Source organism: Galeopterus variegatus, unplaced genomic scaffold (assembly GCF_000696425.1).
Source record: "Galeopterus variegatus unplaced genomic scaffold, G_variegatus-3.0.2 Scaffold992, whole genome shotgun sequence".
Classification (NCBI taxonomy): domain Eukaryota; kingdom Metazoa; phylum Chordata; class Mammalia; order Dermoptera; family Cynocephalidae; genus Galeopterus; species Galeopterus variegatus.
The window spans coordinates 227,033-253,882 of record NW_007727103.1 but is presented as its reverse complement, the minus strand read 5'-3'; the positions used below and the strand labels follow the sequence as shown (position 1 = coordinate 253,882).

At 34.6% G+C, this 26,850-nt stretch overlaps 1 protein-coding gene across 1 annotated transcript in view; it reads left to right on the top strand.

The window, feature by feature from the left end:
• The window catches only part of MKLN1 (muskelin 1, intracellular mediator containing kelch motifs), a 173,691-nt gene extending 147,730 nt beyond the window's left edge, over nt 1-25,961 (top strand). Inside the window, exons 15-18 of the mRNA XM_008574054.1 lie at nt 1,176-1,315; nt 5,505-5,607; nt 18,284-18,338; nt 25,617-25,961. Coding sequence (XP_008572276.1) covers nt 1,176-1,315; nt 5,505-5,607; nt 18,284-18,338; nt 25,617-25,738 — 420 coding nt within the window. The 3' untranslated portion in view covers nt 25,739-25,961. The remainder of the gene's footprint in view (nt 1-1,175; nt 1,316-5,504; nt 5,608-18,283; nt 18,339-25,616) is intronic.
• The last annotated feature ends 889 nt before the right edge of the window (nt 25,962-26,850 follow it).

Here is a 26,850-nt window from a genome sequence, read left to right as displayed (position 1 = left end):
GGTTGTGGGGTGTGTCTGGTCCCCTTCTCCATGCCTCTGGTCCCTGGGTGGGCCCTGAGGCCCTGGCACAGTATGCCTGGTTGTGGGAGGGGGGTCTGGTCCCCTTCTCCATGCCTCGGGTCCCCAGGTGGGCCCCGAGGCGCTGATGCAGTGTGCCTGGTTTTGGGATGGGAGTCTGGTCCCCTTCTCTATGCCTTGCGTCCCCGAGGCACTGGCGCAGTGTGCCTGGTTGTGGGAGGGGGGGTCCTGTCCCCTTCTCCATGCCTTGGGTCCCCAGGTTCCTTTTGTTTTCTCTTTTGGTATTAATTGAATAATGGAATAATATTTTAAAAGTTATTTTACAAATTATATGTGTCATTTAATATTTGGCATTTAGGTTAAAGCAAAATTAAGATGTTGAAAAAATTTTTAAGGCTTCTGGTTGACTTGACTGTGGACCTTTAATGATTCAGCATGTGTATCAGAGCTTTATTAAGGATATCATTTGTTATTATGATTAACACCTGATTACCTCGACAATCCCCATTATTTCTTGTCCTCAGCAAACTCTATCTTGGATTAGTTTCTTTCTATCATTGCTTTTGTTTCATGTCTTCCACTGTCATGGTAATTGTGGTAATACAACTCATTTTAGTATAAAATGTAGTTTAAGAATGTAGCCACAGTGCTATTTTATTTATTTATTTATTTATATTTGGTCTTTTTCGTGACTGGTAAGGGGATCGCAACCCTTTTTAGTATAAAATGTAGTTTAAGAATGTAGCCACAGTGCTATTTTATTTATTTATTTATTTATTTATATTTGGTCTTTTTCGTGACTGGTAAGGGGATCGCAACCCTTGATGTGGTGTCACCCACACTGCACTCAGCCAGTGAGCGCACCGGCCATTCCTATATAGGATCCGAACCCGTGGCGGGAGCGTCGCTGCGCTCCCAGCGCTGCACTCTCCCGAGTGTGCCACGGGCTCAGCCCAAGCCACAGTGCTTTAAAGTAAAATGGAAACTTGAGAAAAATCAAGAAAAGCCTTTGGTAAAAATGCAGTAATTTTTTATTTCTTTATATGCATAAGGCTAGCCTGTTATAAACTGCTACCAAAATGAAGAAATTTTACTGTGGTTTCTGTAGTTTCTTGAGTATGCATTTTTAAAAATCTTATTCGTTTTGTTTATTACAGGTTCATTATTTATTTGGTGGGAATCCAGGAAAATCTTGTTCTCCAAAAATGAGATTAGATGACTTCTGGTCACTGAAGTTGTGCAGACCTTCAAAAGATTACTTACTGAGGCATTGCAAGTACCTCATAAGAAAATACAGGTATAAAAATAATTTGGTGAAAACTTTTAATTAACATTATCAGCTATTTGTTGGTATTACCTAGCTTTGCAGGTGTGACTTTCTCTTTTCAAATTTAATGACAAGACAGTGTAAATACTGTGAAGATTATGAATTTTATAAATGCCCTGTTATTCTACTTGTTTTTGCTTTCTTCCTATATAGATATTGTTGCTAAAAATTTCTAAGTACAGAACAAGTGAAATTTTGCAACTGATAAAATAATGAAGAAAAATATTTCTGTGAAGGTGATTTGCCTACTTTGGAGTAACTCAAGTCTCAATCACTACAGATTAGATCAGCCACAGGGTATTGATATATGCCTGACTTATTGATAACTCTCTTGACAGTGAATGTGGTGATATAGTTGATTGTATAATATCTTTATGGTTTGATGTTTCACAATACAACTTCAAATTATAGTTACAGTTTTACATCATTACTGTTGCTATTTAATTGCAAAATCATGTAGTCAAACATTTTCATATATATATCTCCTGAGTTATGTTTGCTTTTTTAGCCTAACAGGTAATAAATTACTAAAAAAATGTAGAAAAGTGTATCTGTCCTTTTGGTTATTAATAGTGCTACATGCTAATAAAAATTTGTAGTTTGGAAGGAGGAAGCCTTTAGTGATGGTAATAACTGCCATTTATTGAACAATTATTGTGTGCTAGACCTGCATATTATTTTTACAATAAGCCAATGGAGTAGGTATTGCCATTATCACTATTTTATAAAAGAAGAAAACAGATGCATTTAAAAATGGATCATATAACTCATCTCAGGTCAGCCAAGTGTAGGTGACAGAGCCAGAATTTGATTCTAAGTAGTCTGACTCCAGTGGTCACCACTTAACCAGTACACACACACACACACACACACACACACACTCTCTCTCTCTCTCTTACACATGTGTATGTATATATACATACATACATACATATGTTTATGTTTATATTTGTTTATTACATATAATATATTTATGTTTCATATAGAACATAAATACATAAAAATCTCTGCATATATAAATTAGATTTGTGCACCTTTATCATATAATATTTAGTTGTTGGTCTTTTCTCTACTTTTACAAGTTGTGCTTGAGAGACAAATTAATGACAGAAGCTAGTATAGGGCTTTATTATGAATAGTTAGTATATTTCTTATAAAATGTATGGGGGAAAGGTCTGAATCTTCACATTGTGTGGATGGCAAGGGATAAACTGTTTTATTAACAATATTTAAGCTTGTGTTACCTTCAACTAATGTTTACGTTGCTAAAATTTCATTCCTTAGTATTTTACTTAATGTTAAACTTTGTTTTTAAAAGAATAAGATAAATTTGGGGAGATTTTAGTGTTAGTTTTTTTTCTACTTCAAGATATAACAACTGGTAGTTGGAATGTTAAATTGAGCTCTTTTTAAAAATTTTTTGACCATAGGCCCATTAGAGATTAAAGGAGATTATTTAGTGCATATGTAAAGAATTGGAATTCACTTACAAACTGTTTCCTTTGGCTTTTAATTGAAAAAGTAATGTATGCTTAATAAAGAAAAAGTAAGTCTTCTCTTCCCCTAAAAGAATTGATCACTCATCATCCTACCATTTACAAATAATAACTTAATATTTTGGTATATATCCTTTGAACTCTTTACTACCCATGTGTACACATAGATTTTTGTTTAACTGAAAAATAGGGATCATATTGCTTTGATTTGTTTCAATGAATGATGTATCACAACATCTTATGTTAATAAATACAAGTGCAAATCATAATTATAATGGCTGCATAATATTTTGCTGTACGTATAATTCACTTAACTAGTCTCCTTTTGTAGACTCTTTAGATTATTTCTAGCTTATTTGCCATTATAAACGATAATGTAGTTATTAATATTATTACATATTTCTATTTGCACCTCTATTAAAAATTGTATAGAATAGTGGTAGAATTGATGAATTATCAAACTGCCCTCCAAAAAGCTGTTAATTTTCATTCCTTACAGAAGTTTGTAGGAGTATTCATTTTCCCACAGGAAAGGAGTAAATTAAAGACGATGGTGTGGTGGAAGTGGAATGAGTGAGGCGACTGTGGTAGAAGATGAGGTCAGAGGGGTAAAGAAAGGGGCAGGCTGTGAAGGGCCTTTGGCTTTGATTCTGAGGGAAAGGGGAGCATTGAAAGACGTTAAATAGAGCAGAGACACGTTCATACTTATCTTTTATAAAAATCATCCTGGATTTTCTTCCAGAAGAACTGGGAAAAGTTGTGGCTGCTTTCTCTCAGATGGGAATTCTTCAGAAACAACAGGTTTATGTGTTGAGAACAGTAAGTTCAGTTTAGGACACTTTAGATTTGAGAAATCTATAAACATGCAAGTGGAGATCATCCACGAGCATTCGGAGAAAAGGCCTGGCCTAACATTACATTTGTGAGACGCTAATAGGGGAAGGGGCTTGCTCAGGGATAGTGAGAAGAGTAAAAGGATGCTGAGCACTGTCAGAGGACGACGACTGTTTGAGGGACTGGCAGAAGAACAGAAATTCCACAAAAGAGATTGAAAAAGCACAGTAAGGTACCATATAAACTTTAAAAGTAGCGCCAACAGAATCTATTGATAAATTTTATATGGGTGTGAGAGAAAGAGAAAAGTCAAGAATGACTCCTAGGATATCATGAGAATCTTGTCTTCTGTGTATTCAAACTGACAGTAAAAGGCCCATTTTAGACTTTTGAAAAAATGTAGACCTTTTTCTCTACCAAACTCTTAGATGAATTCAAGAGTTTAAAGGACATTGATACATTGCAGGCATAATAGATAAAAGTCTGTGTCTGTGAATTTGGGGTAGAACATGAAAATTGCCTTTTTAATTCAAATGTCATGGTAATTAGACACTTATTATATGGATACTTAAACTATACTGCTTGACTGACTTATTCTTGTTGTTGTTCTTATGTAAAATTATTCTATTTAGTTGAAATATAAATTACTATTTAATTAAAATATAAATTTAGTTAAAATATAAACAGAAGTATATTGTGTGCTGAGAAACTATTTCCTTGTTCTTAGTGGTGTCATATGATACAGTAAATAATTACCACTATTATTTTCTCATATAATGTTCATGTTTTCAAACTTGATGATGATTTAGGGGTAGAAAAAAGTAAAAAAAAAAAATTTTATAGGATTAATTTCTGTTCATTTAGGTATAGGGCAGAACCAATGATTGAAATATAATTCTAGACTGCAGACACAAGTCTTTGCAAGCCAAATAAAGCTTAGGGAAAAAAAAAGAGGGAAAACATAACTTTCAGGAAACAAATCTCTTTACTGTATTTAGTGAGATGGTAGGTATGTGTTGGTTAGGTTATTTCAGGTCGCAAAGAATCAGATAACTTTAGAAGCAGATAGACCTATGTTTGATTCTGCTTCTGCTACTTACTAGCTCTTTTCTTGGCCAGGTCCATTCTCTGGGTCTCAGTCTCTCATATGTTTTTTTTTTTTAAATGACAAAATGTATCATCATCATAGAGTTATTGTGAGGATAAACGAAGCAGTATATGTAAAATACTTGATATAGTGTCTAGCACATTACAAATGCTTGTTAAGAGGTTGTTGCAATTGTTTCCGTTATTACTGACTGAGACATGGAAATGGTCTCATTAAAAATATCTAATCAGTGTTAAAGATACTCATTAAAAGAAGTCATACTCATTTCAGTCTCTAAAGCATCTGTTAAGCATCACCAGTGGAAAATACATTGGACAAATCTAAGCAAGTATTTTAATTTTACCTCTACTTGGTTTTGATGAAACACATTGGGCTCTTTTGCAGTTCTGTTATGTAAAATAGTTAGCATATATACTGTGTTTTATAGTTGATTTGGTCCTAACTTGAAGTTTTAAGAAAGGGGTGGGAAGTGCTCTTACCCTTCCTCTAGCACCACAATTGCCTGTGACTACCTGACATTGCCATCATATCTCCAGGAACTCCACATCTGCGCTTAGCTGCATGGCAGTATTCTTACTTCTGGGCTCCCAAACACAAGTCTTTTTGGATATCCGTAATAACTCCTTATACACACTGTATTTCACCCTCCAGGTTTGAAAGACATTTTAACGATGTTTTCTCATAACTCAAGACAATTACTATTCTTGTTTACATTTTCTAGGTTTGAAGAAAAAGCCCAAGTGGATCCTCTTAGTGCTCTGAAATATTTACAAAATGATCTTTATATAACTGTGGATCATTCAGACCCAGAAGAGACAAAAGAGGTAAAGAAAGGTGGTAATAAACTTCAGAAATTGAGTATTTTTAAAAATGTCTTTCTAACTTATATTTGATATATTTTTTTTATTTTTGAGTGTTTAAAGGAAAATGAAGAAAATATGATACTAATAATCTAAAAAATGGCACAGAGCAGGGTGAAATCAAAATTGAACAGGCATATTTTCATGTTATAATATAAGATTCAAGTCACACAAAAAACCTCTTATCCATTTAGAAAAAGATTCTCAGGCTTCTCAGTTTTAACTTAGACATTAGTTTTGTATTTCAGGAAGGAAATAGAAATTTTTACTTCTTCCATAGTCCCATGGTTCTTTTACTTAAGGATTTCATAATGGTTCAATATAAGCTTTTCTGTTCATTCTCAAGCTCCTTCAAGAGAGGAAACAAAACTCTTTTTTGTAGGGAGAGAAAGTTGGTGGGAATAGAATCCTTGTTGCCCTAATATTGCTGAATGTGTGTGTTATATGAATGTGGTAGCAGATAGCTTCACTGTAGGCTACTAACTTCATTCATCAGTAGTTCCTAAGCTTGAGCAATCAGTAGCCAATCATTACTTTTCAATTTTTTGTTACATGATATGGGATAAAAGCAGCTGTTTTAAAAGATTTCATATTCTTAAGGGCATATTTGCTTATCTACAATGTGTGAATATGACTATAATAAGTTTCATGGTTCTACAGCTTCTCTTTCCACTAATTTCTCAGTTTCCTTTTGCCAGCTATCCTTGTTCATTTAGCAGCATCTGAACTACAATCCATTTTGCCTTCCATGGACAGAATTGGTGCTGGTTATATGTAGTCTTGTCCCTTAGGTCTATTTCCCTGTTAGCTGTTGCTTTGTTTTGGCTTTCTAGTAGCAATTTCAAGCAGTGCTTTTCTCTCTTCAGAATTGACACAGTTTTCAGATTTAATGTCAAATCACTTTCAGGCACCAAGTTCATTGTACCTTATAGCAATGAAGCCTGCATATCCTTAGTACCAACACAAAGAGATACTCTTTCATAATTTCCTACTGTGAAAATAAAGCCTATTTCTGTCAATACTTCACTAGGTAGAGAATCAGCAGAACATACTTTAGAACCTCCCTGGAGGGGATCTGTTGTCTTTCCTTGAATCTTCAGTCAGTTGATGATAGATACTATTGGAAATAGGGGAAATACCACAGTTTTCCTGAGTAGTAGAATATGTTTGATTTAATCTGTTATGACTTAAACCCATACATAGTTGTGAGGAGTTCATTAATATTAATTTTGTTAGACCATTCATTTGAGAGTTATAAATAGATTTTCTTGTGTTTTCTCCATATTCTATATAGAGTAGCTATAACCGAGAACAGTAATTTTTGAGGATTATTTAAAAAACCAAACCAAAACAAAATATTTTAAAGTAAATATTTTCAGCTGTGTGAGCTGTAAGTAGGCCAAAAAAACCAGACAGTTTGTTCTTGAAGCTAACCTAATGGGAAAAATCAGGACAGGGAGGTATCTCAAGTTGAAACAGAGCCATTTTTAAAATTTTGGTAGCTGGCTTCTATTTTTCTTCTTTTTTTGAATGGTAACAACTTATGATTTTGTATGCCACAGACTTTCATTTCATTCCGTAAAAGATTAATATAGCAAGAGTTTAAGTAGCCTTAATAGAAGTTAGTAAAATGGAGTTTGTGCGTGTGTGTGTGTGTGTGTGTGTGTGTTTGTGAGCATCAAAACAATACCTTCACCCTAAGATTCTCCTCTGTCTGCTCTTATATAACAGAAAATGGAAAATACTCCTGATATTGAGAATTACTGGTCTGCAAGATTATTATATTTTAAAAGTTTGTTAACAGGTTTAACTTCACTTTTGAAACTTTGTAGATTCCAACAATCTGTTTTTGGGAAAGAAACCCCCTGGTGACAGTTCAAGTATATATACTTTCAGTATTTGTCAGTGAGGCATATAGATCTTCACTTTCATTATCAGAAATCATTCTACTCTTGGAGAGAGGCCTTACTGCTGTTCATTCTCAATAGTAGCTTGTTTTTGTTGTGTTTGTATGTTTCACAGAATTTTCCTTACGTTAAATGACTTTTTCAGTAACCAAAAGTGTTTTTTAGATTCTTTTTTTTTTTTGCAGTTATCATCATCATTGTGCCTGTTATCGGGATAATGATGGTTGACTACCAGCTGTATACCCAAAAAATGGTTTTTTGCTTGCTCCAGTCTCCAGAACATGGATTCTGAGTTGATGATGAACTTTTTTGTTTTAGTTGATTGTACATATCTGTGGGTTAGAGTTGAATATCAATACCTGTGTGCAGTATGTGATGCACAAATCAGGATAATTAGTAGATAATTAGTACATTCAAGATTATACAATGTAATTATTTTTCATGGCCCTTTAAGAAAACCTCCCTTACTCCCCTTCCTCCCCCTTTCCCTCCCCCTTTCCCACCTCTGGTAACCTCAATTCTGTTCTCTCGTTTTAAAAGTTCAAAATATTATTGCTATTGTTTTATCTTACTTTCTTTTTCTTTTCTTTTTTTTTTTAATTTGTTTATTTTTTAGCTACCACTTCTAAGTGAAGACATGCAGTATTTCTCTTTCTCTGCCTGGTATATTTCACATTATTTTCTCTAAATTCATCCATGTTGCTACAGATGACAGGATTTCATTCTTTTTTATGGCAGAGTAGTATTCCATTGTGTAAATAAACTGTATTTTCCTTATCCAGTCATCCAGTTATAGACATTTAGGTTGGTTCCAATTTTTGTCTATTGTAAATACAGTTGCAATAAACATGGAAGTGCAGTTATCCCTTTGACATGATGATTGCCAATCCTTTAGGTATATATATATCCAGCAGTGGAATTTCTGGATCATATGGCAGTTCTATCTATAGTTGTTTAAGGAACCTCCATACTGTTTTCTGTAAAGCCGCACTAATTTACAGTTCCACCAACAGTGTAGGAGGGTTCCCCTTTCTCCACATCCTCATCAGCATTTGTTATTCTCTGTCTTTTTGACAGTAGCCAGTCTCACTGGAGTGACATGATATCTCAGTGTGGTTTTGATTTGCATTTCCCTGATGCTGAATGATGTTGAGCATTTTTTCATGTGTCTCTTGGCTTTTGTATATCTTTCTTTGAGAAATGCCTATTCAGCTCCTTTGCCCATTTTTTAATCAGGTTATTTGTTTTGTTACTGTTAGGTTATTTGAGTTCCTTGTATATTCTGGATGTTAATCCTTTTTCAGATGCATAGTTTGCATATATTTTCTCCCACTCTGTTGGTTGTTTTTTTCCTCTGTTAATTGTTTCTTTAGCTGTGCAGAAGCTTCTTAGTTTGATATAATCCCATTTGTTTATTTTTTCCTTTTGTTTCCTGTGCTTTTGGGGTCATATTTCATAAAATCTTTGCCCAGTCCTTCTTCCCCTGAAGTGTTCTCCCTATGTTTTCTGTTAGGAGATTTATAGTTTCAGGTCTTATATATGTCTTTAATCCATTTTAAGTTGATTTTGGTATATGGTGAGAGGTACAGGTCTAGTTTCATTCTTATACATAAACGATTTTCCCAGCACCATTTATTGAAGAGGCAGTCTTTTCCCCAAAGTATGTTCTTGATGCCTTTGTCAAAGATCACTTGCTTGTAAGTATGTAGGTTGATTTCTGGGTTCTCTATTCTGTTCCATTCCCCCGAGTGTCTCTTGTTATGCTAATTACCATGCTGTTTTGGTTACTATAGCTTTTTAGTATAATTTGAAGTCGGGTAGTGTTATGCCTCTGGCTTTTTTTTTTTCCCCCCCTCAGGATTGCTTTGGCTATTTTGGGTCTTTTGTTGATCCATATGAATGTTAGAACTGTTTTTTCTATTTCCGTGAAGAATGTCATTGGTATTATGATGGGGATTGTGTTGAATCTGTAGATCACTTTGGGGAATATGGACATTTACACAATGTTAATTCTTCCCATCCACAAGCATGGAATGTCTTTCCATTTTTTTGTGTCCTCTCTAATTTCTTTCAACAGTGATTTGTAGTTCTCATTGTAAAGATCTTTTATTACCTCCTTGGTTAAATTGATTCTTAGGTATTTTATTTTTTTGGTGACTATTGTAAATGGATTTGCTTTCTTGATTTCTTTTAATGCTAGTTCATTGTTGGAGTATTAAAATGCTACTGATTTGTACATGTTGATTTTGTATCCTGCAAATTTTTTACTGAAATCATTTAGCAACTCTAGCTTTTTTTATAGAGTCTTTAAGCTTTTCTATGTATAGGATCATGTCTACTGCGAACAGGAACAATTTGACTTCACCTTTTCCACTCTGGATGCCCTTTATATCTTTCTCTTGCCTGATTGCTCTGGTGAGTACTTCCAATACTATGTTAAATAGGAGTGGTGAGAGTGGGCATCGTTGTCTTGTTCCTGTTCTTGGATGCTATCCCATTCGGGATGATATTGGCAGTGGGTTTGTCATATGTGACTTTTATTGCTTTGAGATACTTTCCTTCTATACCTAATTTGCTCAGTCTTTATCATGAAGGAATGTGTGGTTTGTCAAATGCTTTTTCTGTGTCTTTTGAGATAATCATAGGTTATTTTTGGTTTTGTTGATATGGTCACATTTATTGACATGTATATGTTGAACCATCTTTACATCCCTAGGATGATCACACCTTTTGATCATGGTGTGTAATTTTTTTGATGTGTTACTGTATTCCATTTGCTAATATTTTATTGAGGATCTTCTGCTGTGTTTATCAAAGATATTGGCTTGTAGTTTTCTTTTCTTCTATTTTTGTCTGGTTTTGGTATCAGGGTTATGGTGGCCTCATAGAATGAGTCTGGGAGAATGACCTCTGTTTCCGTTTTTGGAATAGTTTGAGGAATATTGGTATTAATTCCTCTTTAAAGGTTTGGTAGAATTCAGCAGTGAAGCCCTCTGGTCCTGGGCTCTTCTTTGTTGGGAGACTGCTGATTAGTGCTTCAGTTTCATTGCTTATTATTGTTCTGTTCAGGTTTTCTGTTCACTTGGTAGATTGTGTGTGTCCAGAAATTTCTCCGTTTTCTCCAGGTTTTCAAATTTTTTGGCATCTAGTAGTCTGTAATAGTCTCTAATGATTCTTTGTGTTTCTGTGGTAGTGGTTGCAATGTCTCCTTTTTCATTTCTGATTTTTGATACCTGGGTCTTCTCTCTTCTTTCTTTAGTTAGCCTAGCTAATGGTTTGTCTATTTTGTTTATCTTCTCAAAAAAAAACCACGTTTTTGTTCATTGATCTTTTATATCTTTTTTTCTATCTCTGTTTTTTTTTTTTTTAATGGCAAATGACACGGGCCTGTATCTCTATTTTTTTTAGTTCTGCTCTGATCTTAATTATTTCTTTTTGCCTACTAATTTTGGGATTGGGTTGTTCTTGTTTTTCTAGTTTGAGGTGTAGCATTATGATGTTTATTTGAAATCTTTCTATTCTTTTGATGGAAGCATTTATTGCAATAAACTTCCCTCTTAGTACTGCTTTTGCAGTGTCCCACAGGTTTTGGTATCATGTGTCTTTGTTTTCATTAATTTCAAGACATTTTTTGATTTCCTGTTTAATTTGGGGGGGGGGACCCATGGGTCGTTCAGGAGCATGTTGTTTAATTTCCATGAGTTTGTATATTTTCCAGAGTTTCACTTGTTATTGATTTCTAGTTCTAATCCTTTGTGGTATGAAAAAATACTTGAAAGGATTTTAATTTTTAAAAATCTTTGAGAATTAATTTATGACCTAACATGTGGTTGATTCTGGAGAATGTTTCATGTGCTGATGAGAAGAATGTATATTCTGTAGTTGTTGGATGAAATGTTCTGTAGATATCTGCCAAGTCCATTTGGTCTAAAGTGTGATTTAAATCCTGTGTTTCTCTGTTGATTTGTTGCCTAGATGGTCTATCCAGTGTTGAGAATAGGTGTTCAGGTCCCCGGCCATTATTGTATTTGGGCCTGTTTCTTTCTTTAGGTCTAACAGTGTTTGCTTTATATGTCTGGGTGCTCTGGTGTTGGGTGCATACATATTTATGATTGTTATTTCTTCTTGTTGGATAGATCCCTTTATCAATATATAATGGCCTTCTTTGTCTCTTTTTATGTTTTTTGTTTTAAAGCCTGTTTTATCCGATAGAAGAATAGCTACTCCTGCTCCTTTTTGATTTCCATTTGCATGGTATATTTTTTTCCATCCCTTCACTATTTGTGTGTGTCTTTATGGGTGAGGTCATAATCCAGTCACCCAGTCTATGTCTTTTTTAGTGGGAAATTTAATTGATTTACATTTAGGGTTTTTATTGAAAGGTATTGTCTTACTCCTGATATTTTATTGATTTTCACTTGGATGTTTTAAATATCTTTTGTTCCTTTTTTTTCTTTCATTGTTTGTCTTTGGTATTTGTTGGTTTTTGGAGGTGGTAAGATATAGTTTCTTTGTCTTTCTTTTTTTTCTACCAGTGGGTTTTGTTCTTTTTTGTGTATTCATGGTAGTGATTATCATTTTTTGGATTCCACATATGCAGGGCTCCTTTGAGGATTACTTGTAGGGCTGGTCCTGTGGTGGTGGACTCCCACAGTTTTTGTTTGTCTGGGAAATACACTGTTTCTCCCTCATTTCTGAAGGATAGCCTTGCTGGGTATATTCTTAGCTGGCAGTTTTTTTTTCTTTTAGTATTTTGAATGTATTATCCCATTTTCTTCTGGCCTGTAGAGTTTCTGTTGAGAAGTCTGCTGTTAGTCTGATGGGGACTCCTTATAGGTGACTTAATGCTTTTCTCTTGCTGTTTTTAGGATTCTCTTTTTGTCTTTGAGTTTTGCCAGTTTGACTATCAGATGTCTCAGAGAGGTCCTTTTTGGATTGAATCTGTTTGGAGATCTTTGAGCCTCCTGAATCTGAAGGTTTGTGTGTCTCCCCGTACCTGGGAAGTTTTCTTCTATTATTTTGTTGAATATGTCTTCAAAGCCTTCTCCTTTTCTCTTCTCTAGAACACCCATAATTTGGATGTTTGTGTGCTTAAGGTTGTCTGCTATCTCTTTTAGACTTTCTTCATTTTTTTAAATTTCTTTTTTTTTTTTGTCTGCTTGAGTTGTTTAGCAAAGATTGTCTTCAAGATCAGAAATTCTTTCTTATGTGTGCGGAAGCCTGTTGCTTAAGTTCTTTGTTGTGTTTTTTTATTTGGTTAAATGACTCCTTCAGTTCTAGGAGTTCTGCTACATTCTTTTTTAAAGTATTAATCTCTTTCTAAATTTCCTCCTTCATGTACTGGGTAGTTTTGCTCCATTCATTGTGTTGTCTAACTGAGTCATCTTGTGTCTTATTCATTTCCTTAAGATTGTTACTCAGAATTCCTTTTCATTCATTTCAAGGGTTTCCTGCTCTGTGGGATCCTGTACTTGAGAGTTATTGTATTCCTTTGGTGGACTCATATTTTTATGTTTTTTCATATTTCTAGTATCTCTGTGTTTATATCTAGTCATCTGATTGAGCAAGTTGCTTCACCTTTTACTCTGGAGTGGACTTTGAGGAGAGAGACTTCCTCCTGTAGATGTGTTTTATATTGAATAGGTTGTTTTAGTATTGGTTCCATGTAGACACAGTAGTGTAACCTCTGTGTGGGTATTTCGGCCGTATTCAATGTTGGAGGCGTGTGGGTGCCTCTGTGGCTTAGGCACTGTTAGTGATTCTTAGCTGAGGTTATTGACCCTCTTTCCCTGGGCTCCACTGGTGACTCTCCTTTGTTAATGAGGTTGAGTGGTCTCTGGGCCTACTGCATGGTGGTGGTGGCTACTGCTGTGGTGGTAAGACATTCTTGTGGCGGAAGTGGCTTTGGTAGTGGTTGTGGTGTACCACCTGTGTGGTAGCGGTGTCTGCATCAGTGGCCAGGGCTACCCACAGCTGCTGAAGTCCCCAGGTATACTTCCTGGTGATAAACTTCTAATAAACTTTTTTAAAAATGATATTTTTTTCTTAGGAAAGTCCTGGGAAGGAGGCCTAAATCGATTCTACCATTTTCAGAGAGGTTTCTATAATAGAGAAGGAATGAGAAAGACAAGTGTTCAGCCAGTATAGCACATTTTGTATTAATTATACTTGTGCTGAGTTTCCAAACTACTGGTGTTATTCATTTAACAGATGTGCATTGATTCCCTACAATATGCCAAGCATTCTTCTAGGCACAGGAGATGTATCAGTGAACTGAACAAGATCCCTGCCCAGGAGGTGCTTACATCGTAGCAGGGGGAGACAATAAACATTAAATATGCAAATTCTTCTAGGCACAGGAGATGTATCAGTGAACTGAACAAGATCCCTGCCCAGGAGGTGCTTATATCGTAGCAGGGGGAGACAATAAACATTAAATATGCAAATTATATAGTACATTAGAATTTGATGAATATTATGGAAAAATTAAAACTTAAAATTTAGAAATGAGATTTTCACAAAGACTTGAAGGATGTGAGAGAGCGATCTAAGGAAATAATTTGGTGAAGATAATTTCTGGCAAAGGTAGAGCTATAGCAAAGATCGTAAGGTGGGAGCATATGGCATGGTTTAGGAGAACAGCAAGGAGGCAATGGTGGTTGGAATATACTTAAGGAGGGTGAGAATAGACCTCTGTGATGTCAGAGAGTTAAGAGCAGGGATTGGGAGAATAGACTGTGAATGGCTTCCTAAGCCATTGTTAGGACTTTGGCTCTTTCTTTGAATGAATAAGGAGTCAATAAGTTAAGGCAGTTGTTCAGAGGAATGATCTTATCTGTACTGGGTTTTAATTAGATCACTCTATTGTATTGAAAGAGTGCACTAACGGGGAATGAGGATGGTGGTAGAGAGACCTGTGAGGGAGGTTGTAGAAATCTAAGCCAGGAATTATTGTAGCTCAGATCAAAGTAGTAGCAGTAGAATGATGAGAAGTAAAATAGATCAGATTCTTAATATTTTCAAGGTGGAACTAACTGAATTTTATGATGGGTTGGATGTAGGGTTTGAAAGAAATGACTCCAAATATTTTGGCCTTATAAAACTAGAAGGGTGGCATTACTATCGACTATAATGAGAAGGCCCTGGATGGAGCTGGTTTGTTGTAGTATGTGGGGACTTCTGACTGGGCTCAGGAGTTTAAGTTTGGATTTGTTCAGTTTGAGATGTTTATGAGACAACTAACTTGAGATGATGAGAGGACAGTTGGACATTTGAATCGAGATTAAGAGAGAGGTCTGTAATATCACTTGTATCTATTAAAATCATAGGTTAGTACATATGAGGGGTCTTCAGAAGGTTAATGGAAAGATTTTCATTGTCTTTTAATTCAATTGTTCCATGAACTTTTTGAAGTACCCTTATATTAGTTCTACTTATTTAATCAGATTGTTAAAATAACAGTTCTCTCTCCATTTTTCTATATGTGGAGCCAATAAAACCAACACTTCACCTTAGGAATTAGAAAAGAAGAGCAAATTAAACCCCAAATAAGTAGGAAATAGGAAATTAGTGAAACAGGAAACAAATAATAGCAAAAATTTAAAAAGTGAAAAATTGGTTCTTTGAAAAGGCAAATAAAATTGATAAACACCTAGCAAGACTTATCAAGAAGAAAAAGTGAAAACATAACTTATCAACATCATAAATGAAAAGGGGAAATCACTACAGACCCTACATACATTAAAAGTATAATAAGGAGATATTATGAGCAATTTTATCAACAAATTCAGCAATGTGATAAAATGGACAAATTCCTAAAGACACAATTTACCAAAGCTGACACGAGAATAAATAGAAAATCTTAAGGAACGCCATAACTATTACAGAGTTTGAATTTGTAATCAGAAACTTTCCAACAAAGAAAACTCCAGAACTGGACTGCTATATCAGTTAAATTCTATCAATTCATGTATGGAAGAAAAAAAAAAAAAACACTAATTCTATATGGATTCTCAGAAATCAGAGGAAGACAGAACTTCCTAAATTCTTTTATGAAGCCAACCTAACTCTGATATAAAATTCCAATAAAGACATTACAATCAAAGGAAATTATAAACCAATACTCTTCATGAAAATAGATGCAAATTTCTTAAGAAAACTTTAGCTAATTGAATATAGCAATATGTGAAAAGGTTAATGCACCATGACCAAGTAGGAGTTTATTTTAGGAATATACAGTTGAGGGGGCTGGCCAGTTAGCTCACTTGGGAGAACTTTGTGCTGATAACACCAGCATCAAGTGTTTGGATCTAAAGGCTAGCTGCCCAGGGGGAGAAAAAAAAAAGGAATATACAGTTGCTTTAACATTCGAAAATCAGTCAGTGTAATTCACCATGTTAATAGAGTGAAGGAGAAAAACCAAACATCATCTCAATAAGTGAAGAAAAGCATCTAACAACATTTAAACCCATTCATGGTAAAATAAGAATTAAGCAAAATAGGAATAATAAGAAACAAAGTTTTGTATTACCTCATTTCCGGATTCTGTATAAAGCCATGGTAATCAAAGCAGTATAGTACTGGCTCAAGGATAGACAAATATATCAATAGAACAAAACAGAGTCAAGAAATAGACCTGGCGCACTCAGGAGAGTGCGGTGCTGGGAGCGCAGCAATGCTCCTGCCATGGGTTCGGATCCTATATGGGAATGGCCGGTGCGCTCACTGGCTGAGCGCGGTACGGGCGACACCACACCAAGGGTTGCGATCCCCTTACTGGTCACGAAAAAGAAAAAAAAAAAAAGAAAAAAAAAAAAAGAAAAAAAAAAAAAGAAAAAAAAAAAAAGAAAAAAAAAAAAAGAAAAAAAAAAAAAGAAAAAAAAAAAAAGAAAAAAAAAAAAAGAAAAAAAAAAAAAGAAAAAAAAAAAAAGAAAAAAAAAAAAAGAAAAAAAAAAAAAGAAAAAAATAGCCACCAATATTGGCAATCAATTGTTTTTTTTTTTTTTCCCCGTGTCCGGCAACGGATCGCAATCCTCAGTGTCACGTCCGTACCAGACCGGGACCGGCAACGGGATCGCAACCCTCGGTGCTGCGTCCGCACCTCGCCCAGCCAGTGAGCGGGAACCGGTCTGTATGTGGGATCCGAACCCTCGGCGGAAGCACTGCCGCGCTCTCAAGCGGCGCACTGTAGCAGTGCGCCACCAGGCCGGCCCCAGTCAATTGATTTTTGACCAGAGTTCCAAGTCCAATGAGGAAAAGAAAGTCTTTTTAACAAATGATGCTGAGTAACTGGATATCTCAACTTCTGTCTCACTCTTTGCACAAAAGTTAATTTAAGATGGATTACAGATCTAAATATAAAACCCAGAACAATAAAGCTTTGAGAAGAAAACAGATTATCTTTGCAACCTTGGGATAGGCAAAGATTTCTTGGACATGACACAAAAGGCACTAATCATAAAAGAAAAACTTGATAAAATGGACTTCAACAAAATTAAAATTTCTACTCATTAAAGGATTTCTGCTCATTAGAAAAATAGACAAGCCACAGACTAAACAATATTTGCAGTTGACATACCTGACAGAGAACTGATACCCAGAATATAAAAAACTTCCATATTTTTTTAACTCTTCCTGTTATTCCCATTCTTACTAACTATTGCTTAGATAGATACCTCTGGAATATTTGTCCAATTTCTGACTTTCAAAGGACCATTAATCAGGGCTTATAGATATTAGTTGATTAATATTTGAGGTTTTAAAGGTTGTAAACATAGACATGAAATATATCCTGAGGAATCAGTGGTATCAACTGCTCAAGCTTTCAGAAGTACCAAGTAACTTTGGTGAGATTCTACTCGTTTGTCTACTCTTATTCTTTTCTTTAACTTGCCTCTTTTGTAGCATCCTCATTTGAGATAAATTTAAATAATTCTCCCAAATTTTTATTTTTTACAAGTTTGTTAAATTGCAGTAGTGTTAGATCATTGTTCAGTTACATTGACTGTTTTAAACTAACTATCTGGCTAGCCTGAGAATCTAGTCAACACTTACAACATTATCTCCATTAAAAAACCAGCCTTTGAGTTTTAACAATATAATTATGCATGATTGTGAAATTTTAATCTAAGTTGTAATTTAGGAATGGCCTGTACATGGTTTCACTGTACTCAGGGCACTAGTCTATCCATATATGATGGATTTCCAAATGAGTAATTTTCTTTTTTTTTCAGTTGACACATTGTTCCTTAATATATATATATTTTAATAAATTTTCAAAATAAAATAATTCCGGGACTTGGTGCAGTATTTTGGGAAATGACAACACAGGTTGATTATCTCTTATTCAAAATTCTTGGGACCAGAAGTGTTCCAGATTTCAGATTTTGGGATATTTGCAGAATACATACTGGTTCAGTATCTTTAATCTGAAAATCTGAAATGTTTCAATGAGCATTTCCTTTGAGCATCATATCTGTGCTCAAAAAGTTTGGAATTTTGGAGAATTTCAGATTTTAGATTTTCCGATTAGGAATGCTTTAACCTATAGCAGTTAAACAGAAAAGTCAGCCTATTCTTTAATCTAAATGTGGTGTTCTTGCTACCATTTGGTGAATAGACCTATGCAACACACGTGCAGAAACATGCAGTGGCTAATAAATGGTCAAAGTTATAGAAGTTATTTTTTTCCAATGTGCTTAGCCAGTTAATTTGCTTCTATTTTTCTTTTACAGTTTCAGCTCCTAGCTTCAGCTCTATTCAAGTCTGGTTCAGATTTTACAGCTCTAGGTAAGTATTCCATTATAGTTTATCCAGCTGGATGCCCTAGCATTTGGAGGTTGGATTTTGGTTTCTTTTAAATGAAACATCAGGGGAGATGTTCATCCAAACAAATGGAGCAAGTTTCAGAGTAGCATGCAAAATTTCTAATAACCTGCTGCGGGGTACTTTCCAAGCACTATTCAACAGTTCATGGATCAGTTTGCATTTCCTATCACATGAATTGCTGTGGTATTATGCAAACAAATGGCAATAGAAATACAATCAAAATAAATTAATTTAGATAGCACTGCTTTGGAACACAGGCTGTATTACTGATGTACTTACTTTGAGATAACACCTGTTAGTTGAATGGTTTTTGCTTTCAGTTTGTTCTTTGAGGAATCGCATGGTATCAGGAGAATGGTGATGGGGTAGGCAATGAAATGTTTTGGGAGAAGAGAAAATGAATTATCTCTTTTTTAAAACTGAGAAATTTTGTTTGTTGGTGTCTTAATTGTTCAAGATAAGTCCCAGCTGAAACTGGTTTTTGTCAGACACCTCAGATATAAGCATCAGACTTCATTTAATATTACTGCTATTTAATATTAATGAATTACTAAAGTTGTTAAACTAGACTAGTAAAGTGGGGAGTCTGTACAAGTCCCTGAACTCAGAGCTTTCGTCAGGTAAATTTTCAAGGATATTTTCATTAAGATAACTCATTACTGGTAGCTTCAGGTTTTTTCCAAGATAGTAGTCTTTTGAAGTGTGGGGATTTCCAGCTTTCCTCTTGTCATTAGAAAATGTGATTACACAGTGAGTGTATATTAATCCCACTGGTGTAGGTACTATTATTTGCCTCAGAGTTGAACAATATTATTGAAATTTTATAGTATATATAATATAAATACCATTCTTCATATGCAGAATAAAGTTTAATTTCTTCATTGTTTGTCCTTTCACCTCTTAAAAGTGAGCTACACCTAGAAGAAAAAGACAATATGTATAATTCTGTTGCTTTTCACCGGGATGGGAAAAATAGCATTGTTCCTTGGGGTCTTGCCTCTTTTTCCATAGTAAGTAATTGAGGCTTCTCTATTAATCAAGGCAACTGCAGTCCTAAGTTCTAACTCCAGAATATGTAGGATTCCACAGAGCTATACTGAGCGGACTGCTGTAAAACATGACTCCAATAGGCTCACCTAAAAATTTAGATAGTGGTTCATCACTATTTCATACACTCGAGGGCTTTAAAAAAAAATGTCTACAGGCTATAGAAATCACAGTCCTGGGATAATGAAGAACCTGAGTATAAGCATCATTTTAAAGAGTTTGTGCCCTTCTGAATTCTGTCATTTGAAACAAAGATGTAGTAGTGTTACATGAATCGGGAGCCCAGCACATAGATATTCAGTTTGAATGAATGTGTGCCTTGTTATGTGTGGGTACCGCAGCTCAAGGTCATTATTTTAATTTTATTTGTGAACAGCACTAAATTTTCTCTAGCTGACTTACTTTTAGCCTTTAGAATAAGAATTTCTTGGCAGTAATTTAAATATGTTAGGGTGGTGGTATCAATAATATTTTACCTTCAGCTTAACTTCTTTCTTCTGTCTCTGCCCTATTCACTGCCAACTAATATATTTTGTCAGGAACAGTTTGTTTTACTTGGATTCTAAACAAACCTCAGATACACTGAGAACTATACAAACACAATAGAGAAAAATGCAAAAAGGGAAAATTCCTGTGGGGTTTTGTTCCCTACTTTGTTGGAAGAGAGCCAGTATAGTTTAATAGTTAGGAGGTTAGAGTTGTAGTATAGTGACCTGCTAATTTTAAAAGTGACCTTGGACAAGTTATTTTACCTTTCTAATCATCAGTTTCTTCATCTATAAAATGGAGGTAATGAGAGTTCTTACCTCAAATTGTTGAGAGAATTAAGTGCAATAATTATGGAAAACACTTAGCACAGTAAAACACTTAGTAGATGCTCCATTCAGGGTACTGTTATTATCCGCCTTAAAAATGTTCTTTGTAACATTGGTGGATTTGGATGGGGAGCAAATTCAGGTTGTATGCTGATTTTAATAATGAGAAATTTGATATATTATTAAAAAGTACTTTTCATAAAGATTTACGCCTATTTAGAGTTCTTGGTTCTAGCTCTCATTCATTTTCTGGCAGATTATTTTACCTTTATGCCAATTAGAATTGAAATAAAATTATTAAAGTTATTTACCATGCCTTTCATTGTGTAGGTAATCATTTTTTATTAAACTCTGCTCCCCCCAAAAATTAGCATCAGCCAAACTTTTGACTCTCTTCCTTTAGAATTAATCCAATTTATGTTAACCTTTTAGTGAGAATTAAAGTATTGATTAATGTTATGTAGAATATTTTAAAGAATCAGAAAGAAGAAGAGGGATTTACAAGCAGCTGACATTGTCTTAGTTTTGGAAAAATGACTTCTGAGAAAAATAATCTCCAAAGATCTTTATTTTAGAGCTTCTTGTGGCTGTAGGTACTGTTAAGACCGAACTTAGCCATTTTGCTAATTTTAAAGCTGTGCCTCATTTCTAGAAAATATGCATTGGAGCAATTGAGCTTATTTTCAGCAAAGTACATATCAAGTAGGAAAAATCTGGTCTATAGATCATGTTGCCCCTTTCATTCTTCACAACTCCCTTTAGAAGTTTACAGTATGAATATGATGTTTAAAACATTTTATGCCTAAAGTATAGTGCTTTTTGTCACTCTGTTGATATTAGTGAATTAGAAGCCTTAAGAATTTTATAGCATTTTATGTCCTTTAGGTTTTATATTTTTGCGATATCCACCAAACTTAGATTTCAGCAAGATACTTCCTTCAGCCTCCTATCTGTAGCGCATATGTTTACAGGGGATTTGTAAATAATAAGTTTACTATTAGGACTAGGAAGTGTAAATTAAAGAAAAACTTGTATGCCAGGAGAAAAATTAGAATTCTTGCTATTTCTCCTACCACAAATAGGAAAAGCCAGCTAGTCTATGTAGGAATTAAGTGAAAACTATATTCCTAATAGGTCACTTTCTTTTTAGAGTAGTCATTGTCTTTAGTCAGAGTAGTAGTGATACAGTGATAGCTAATTAATAATATTTACTGAGAACTTACTATGGGCCCAGGTACTATTCTAAGCACCTTGCATGTTATAACTCATTTAATGTCCACAGTAACCTTATGAAGTAGCTAGTATGTGATCCTCTATTGTGTGTGACAAAACTGGGGCACAGAGAGGCTAAAGTAACCTGCTCAGGAAGAGTGCAAGTGAGTGGCAAAAGCAGGATTCAAACTCTGTCAGTATGGCTTCAGAGCTCATTCTCTAAACCACCAACTATACTACCTCTCATTGAGCTTTACCAGTTTCCACTGCTCTGAGTGATTAGTTCCCCATTCCACTCTATGGCGAAAATAAAGTGAGAGAAACACAGTGGTTAGGAACATGAGGTTTGGAATCAATATAACTTTTTTGTCCTGTCTGCCACTTAAGTAGTTGTGTTACTGTCGATGAATATCCTAGACCCCCTGTCCTTTTTTAATATACTTTTAAAAATACGTTGACTGCAAATAAAGCTTAAGATTCTCTGTAAACAGCTTCCCCCAATCTCTGTTCCCTAACCTAAATGTGATCACCCATATCTGCCTTATCTTGTATATCTTTACACGCACACAAATATACAAAGAGATATACAGCTACAGTTGGTTCTTGTTATTCAAAGTAGTTCTATAAAGTCACAGAGAACACTAAATTAGTGAATTCAGAATTATTGTTTCTATGGGAAATACAGAGTTAGGTTCCTTGTGAGCCTCTGGTCGTGACATTTTTTCAAATAAACCCTGTCTTACATATGTTTCTATTTAAAGATTCCTTATTTAACATATATTGTTGATTCATTTACATTAAACTCATGGTCAACAGCACTATAACTCATACCTGAATGAAGCTTCTCTAACACACCTGTTTTCTCCATAAGGTACATCACAGCCTTCTTGTACTTTGGAACACTAGCACTTCAGCACTATAACTAGAGGCCATTTTAAGCAGTGAACTCACCAACAGAAAGCACAGAAATGTGAAAAATGTGGCACCAAACAGAATGTAAAAGAATAGTTGTGTATAGTTTGAGAGGGGAGACAGGGTGGTGGAACATCACATAGTTCCACCTCAGCTGGGAATGTGTGCATGTGGCAGCTCAAATATTTTGCCACTCTGCACATGTCCATGAATGGCCATAGAAGTGCCATAGGTATTGATTTGGGGCTTACAAATAAATTTTAGCAACTAGGCAAATTCACAAATATGAAATACATGAATAATCAAGATCAACTGTATATGGGCACACACATATGTAAATGTACAGTTTTTTTTACTATATAATATAAAAATATATTCTGCAACATAATTTCTAAAAATTTAATGATGTGACTTGGAGATGTTCCCATAAAACTTTACTAGGTCTGTTGTATTCTTATGAAGTAACACATATTATTCCAGAATAGGGATCCACCATAGCTTAACCATTCGTCTAACGATAGTGTAAGTTTCGATTTCCTTATTGGTAAATAGTATATAAAAATAAAAGATGTACCTTTGAGGATTGAATGAGTTTAGCATATTGCCCTACAACTTCAGCACTAAATAAATTTGAGTTAATAAAAATAAATAAATGGGCTTTGGAGTCAGACAAACATGGATTCATATTCCATTGCTTCCCTCACCAGCTTTGATACCTTATTAAATTACTGAATCTCCCTAATCTGTCTCATCTGAAAGTGGAATTAGTGATAACTACTTATTGTTTTTGTGGCAAGAAATGTAGTCATACATAAAATACCTAGCACATATTAGGAACTCAGTGTTTCCTTCGTAAACCATTTGATCTCATAAAAAGGTATAATTTCATTAGAATACTACTGCAGAATCAGTATCTTCTCTTAAAAATATGATGTGCCACTGCATTTTTACAAATTCAGAACATAAAATAGAGAATAAAGTAAAACAAAGAAGGGAAAAACGGTAAAGTTGAATACATACAGAAACAAACCTGTTTATCAAATTGCTAAATAACCACATAATAGGGAAAAAAGAGAACTAAACCTTTTTAGTATAGTGCTTAGACTGTTTACTCTCAGTGCGGTATATTCTAAAAACAATAAAAACAAATATTGAGTTTTTGTTGGTAGTGGTATGAGTATATTAATTCTAGAACTTGCTTTTTATGTATTTTAAGTTGAGCAAATGAGTAAATATTATGATGTTGTTGGGAGGCAGGGTTTTCTTGGTAGAAGAAAGGATTTACAGAATGAGGCATGAAGAGAAGGAATCCTGTGGGATTTTTAAAAAATTGTAATTAGCGATAAAAGCATGAACTCATGATTTTGGGGGGGAAAAAGTGTGTGTATAGTATATGTATATGTGTAGTTCTAGAAACAGTGACACCCTGGAAGTTACCACAACTGATCGTGGTTTCTAATATCATTTGCTACTAAAAGTAATTAAGGCTTCTTGGAGAAATGGCTGACTTGAAAACTTGAAGACTTGAAGACTAAATGCAATGTGTGATCTTAGATTGGATTTTAGATTAGTGGAAAAAATGACTATAAAAAAGATTGTGGGGAGATCAGTGTTGTTTCCTGAATTTAATCTTAATGGTTATTTAAAAGAATGTTCTTGTTCTTAGCTGGAATGAACTCAAGTATTAGGGGTGAAGATGTCCAGCATTTGCTCCCAAATAGTTTCACAAAAAGATTATGAGTGGAGTATACACACACACACACAAAATAAGAACATATTTGGCAAAATGTTAACAATTGACGAATCTAAGTGAAAGGTGTCTGAGTGTTCACTTTACTATTCCTGAAACTTTTCTGTGAGTTTGAAAGTTTTCAAAATAAAAAGTTGAAAATAAAGCAACTTGGAAAATTCAGAAAAGCATAAAATAGAAAAAAAAAATTATAACCTCAGCATTAAGAGATAATCTTTGTTAATATTCTGGAGTATTTTCTTCTATTCTTTTCTATGATATGACATTAGGCTGTGTTAAATCTTAAGGTCAGCTCAAAGGAGTAAACATTTTCCCTCAAACTTAAAATAACAATAATAAAACTTTTTAAAAATTAAAAAGGAATGTACTGTTCTTGAGGCATTGTTTATGTTCCTTCCAGGAAACTGGTATCCTTGGCAATGTTATGTTCTATTCTTGTTCTTTACAAAATTAAAAGAGATTGGACCTAAAACTGTATTCTGAGTTGAATGAAAATTAGTCCAATTTGAAGTAGTCTTCACTGAACATCACAGCATGTATAATTCTTTATGATGGCACTCAGTAAGTCTCTCATGTCTCAGTTAGGAGTATGGAAATCATTTATTTCATCATTTAAACACCTCATTTGTGGGTAAGAAGTCTGAAGCAGCTGTGAAGAGTGTACCAGCTGACTAAAAGAAGGAGGCATCTCACTCAACATTACTTTGGGCAGAGTGAACTTCAAAATCAAATGTTTATTAGGGGTTAAGGGGGAAAAATTCTTTAGCTTAACAGTCCTCACTTTTTAAGAATGCCACCTACTTTCTAGGGTTTATCTGGATAAAAGTAGTTTGTTGCTCTATTTCTCATATAATGTGTGCTTAGCATAGAACCTGGTGCATAGTACCATAAATATGTGGTATTTACTATGGGCCAGATACCATGCTACATATTGTACATGTATTTCTTTCCCTCAGTCATTTACATTTCACTCGGTTCTCTGAGACTACTTCCAGCTCTTAGGGCCTTTTGTTTTTAGAGCACTTAAGACCTGTTTCATTTTGATTTTATTATATTTTTATTATCAAAGAAATATTAGTGGGTTAGAAGCATTAAAAAGGCAGAAAAGGGGAGTGAGATTTCCTCTTTTCTGGACTAGCAGAGGAAAAACCTTCTAAGAAAGAGAAGATAAATCGATATTATTTAGTTACTAAAGTGCCAGGCGTTTTGTGAGGTACTTTTCATGTTATTGCATTGAGTCTGAGCAATAACCCTATGAAGTAAACAGGATTATCACAGATGTACAGCTGAGGAAACAGAAAGGCTGAAAGCCAGAAAGGCTGATTGATTTACTTAAAACCACACAACTGCCAAGTAGTAGATCAGTAGAATTTATCTGGTTTTGAAGCCTAATTTGATTTTGGTTTTTCCATTATACATTGCCGCTAGTCTCAACTAGCTTTTCTATTACATGTTGAGTTTTAAACACAATGGATGAATTTCTTTGTATTTCTTCTTCACCAGGCTTTTCGGATGTGGATCACACCTATGCTCAAAGAACTCAACTCTTTGACACCTTGGTAAATTTCTTTCCTGACAGCATGACTCCTCCTAAAGGCAACCTGGTAGACCTCATCACACTGTAACTGAAGAGTCACTGGACACACAAATGAAGAACAGGCATCTGCTTTCAGTGTTTTGGACTGCAGCTCTATTGACCGATAATTAAGCTACAGTGATTGAGGACTGTACCAGAGTTACCATCACAAATTTAATACTCTTCGTTCATACTTGACCTCAACCCCATAAATTTCATCCTATTCCTAAAGGCTAATAAAGTGAAATTGGTATACTTTCCATTTAAATATATATATATATTTTTTCTTACTTTAACTTTTAAGAATGAGTATAAAGGAAGAAATTAGGCAGATTACCCTTTTAAAATTTTTCTTTTTTTTTTTTTATCTGGGAGAAATAAGCACTATTAACAGACTCAGTGCTATAAGAATTTTGGATATGTTGTTGTTGGTTGTTTGGCCTTCTTTCTCCTCCCTTCCCATTTCACTTTACCTCACATCACACAACTGCTTGTAAGTGAGTCACTTGTTTACCTCTTTACTTCATAACAGGTATATATAGTTCTGTAGGACAACTGATGTATGTTAAAGTGATATATGTGTCTATGTTGACTTGTCTTATATTACATTAAACAGTAGGCAGAACAGAGGACTCAAATTTGCACTCCTTGCCATAGAACTAAAAAAATGAAACTCAAGGTTGACCAAGGCACCTATTTGAGATTGGAATAGACTATTTCTATAATGATATATTTTATAGTAGATCTTACAATAGCATCTGACTGAGTCACAGAAACCTTAAAATGAGGAGACTATACTTCAGAACATTCAAGAGCCATTCTAAAAGATGACCAGCAGGAGGGATCTAGTAGGATTAATATGTTTATTAATATCTTTATAGCAATTTTGGAAAAATTACTCTTTGCTCAAACAGAGCTATACAGAACCAGATCTTTAATTTCTCCTTTGTGCTATCTCTTAGTAGCATTTTCATCTGGGTGGGTGAGTTTCCACAGGTAGACTTTCATTATTTCCATACACATCAGCTTCCTGCATCTGCTTCTATACATTGATATTTTGAAGAGTAATGGTTTGTGGTTGTCCACTGAAAGGCATTTCCTTAAGCACATGGACCAGGCTTTTTTTTAAATGGAGAAAAGGAAAAATAATGGTGTGAATAT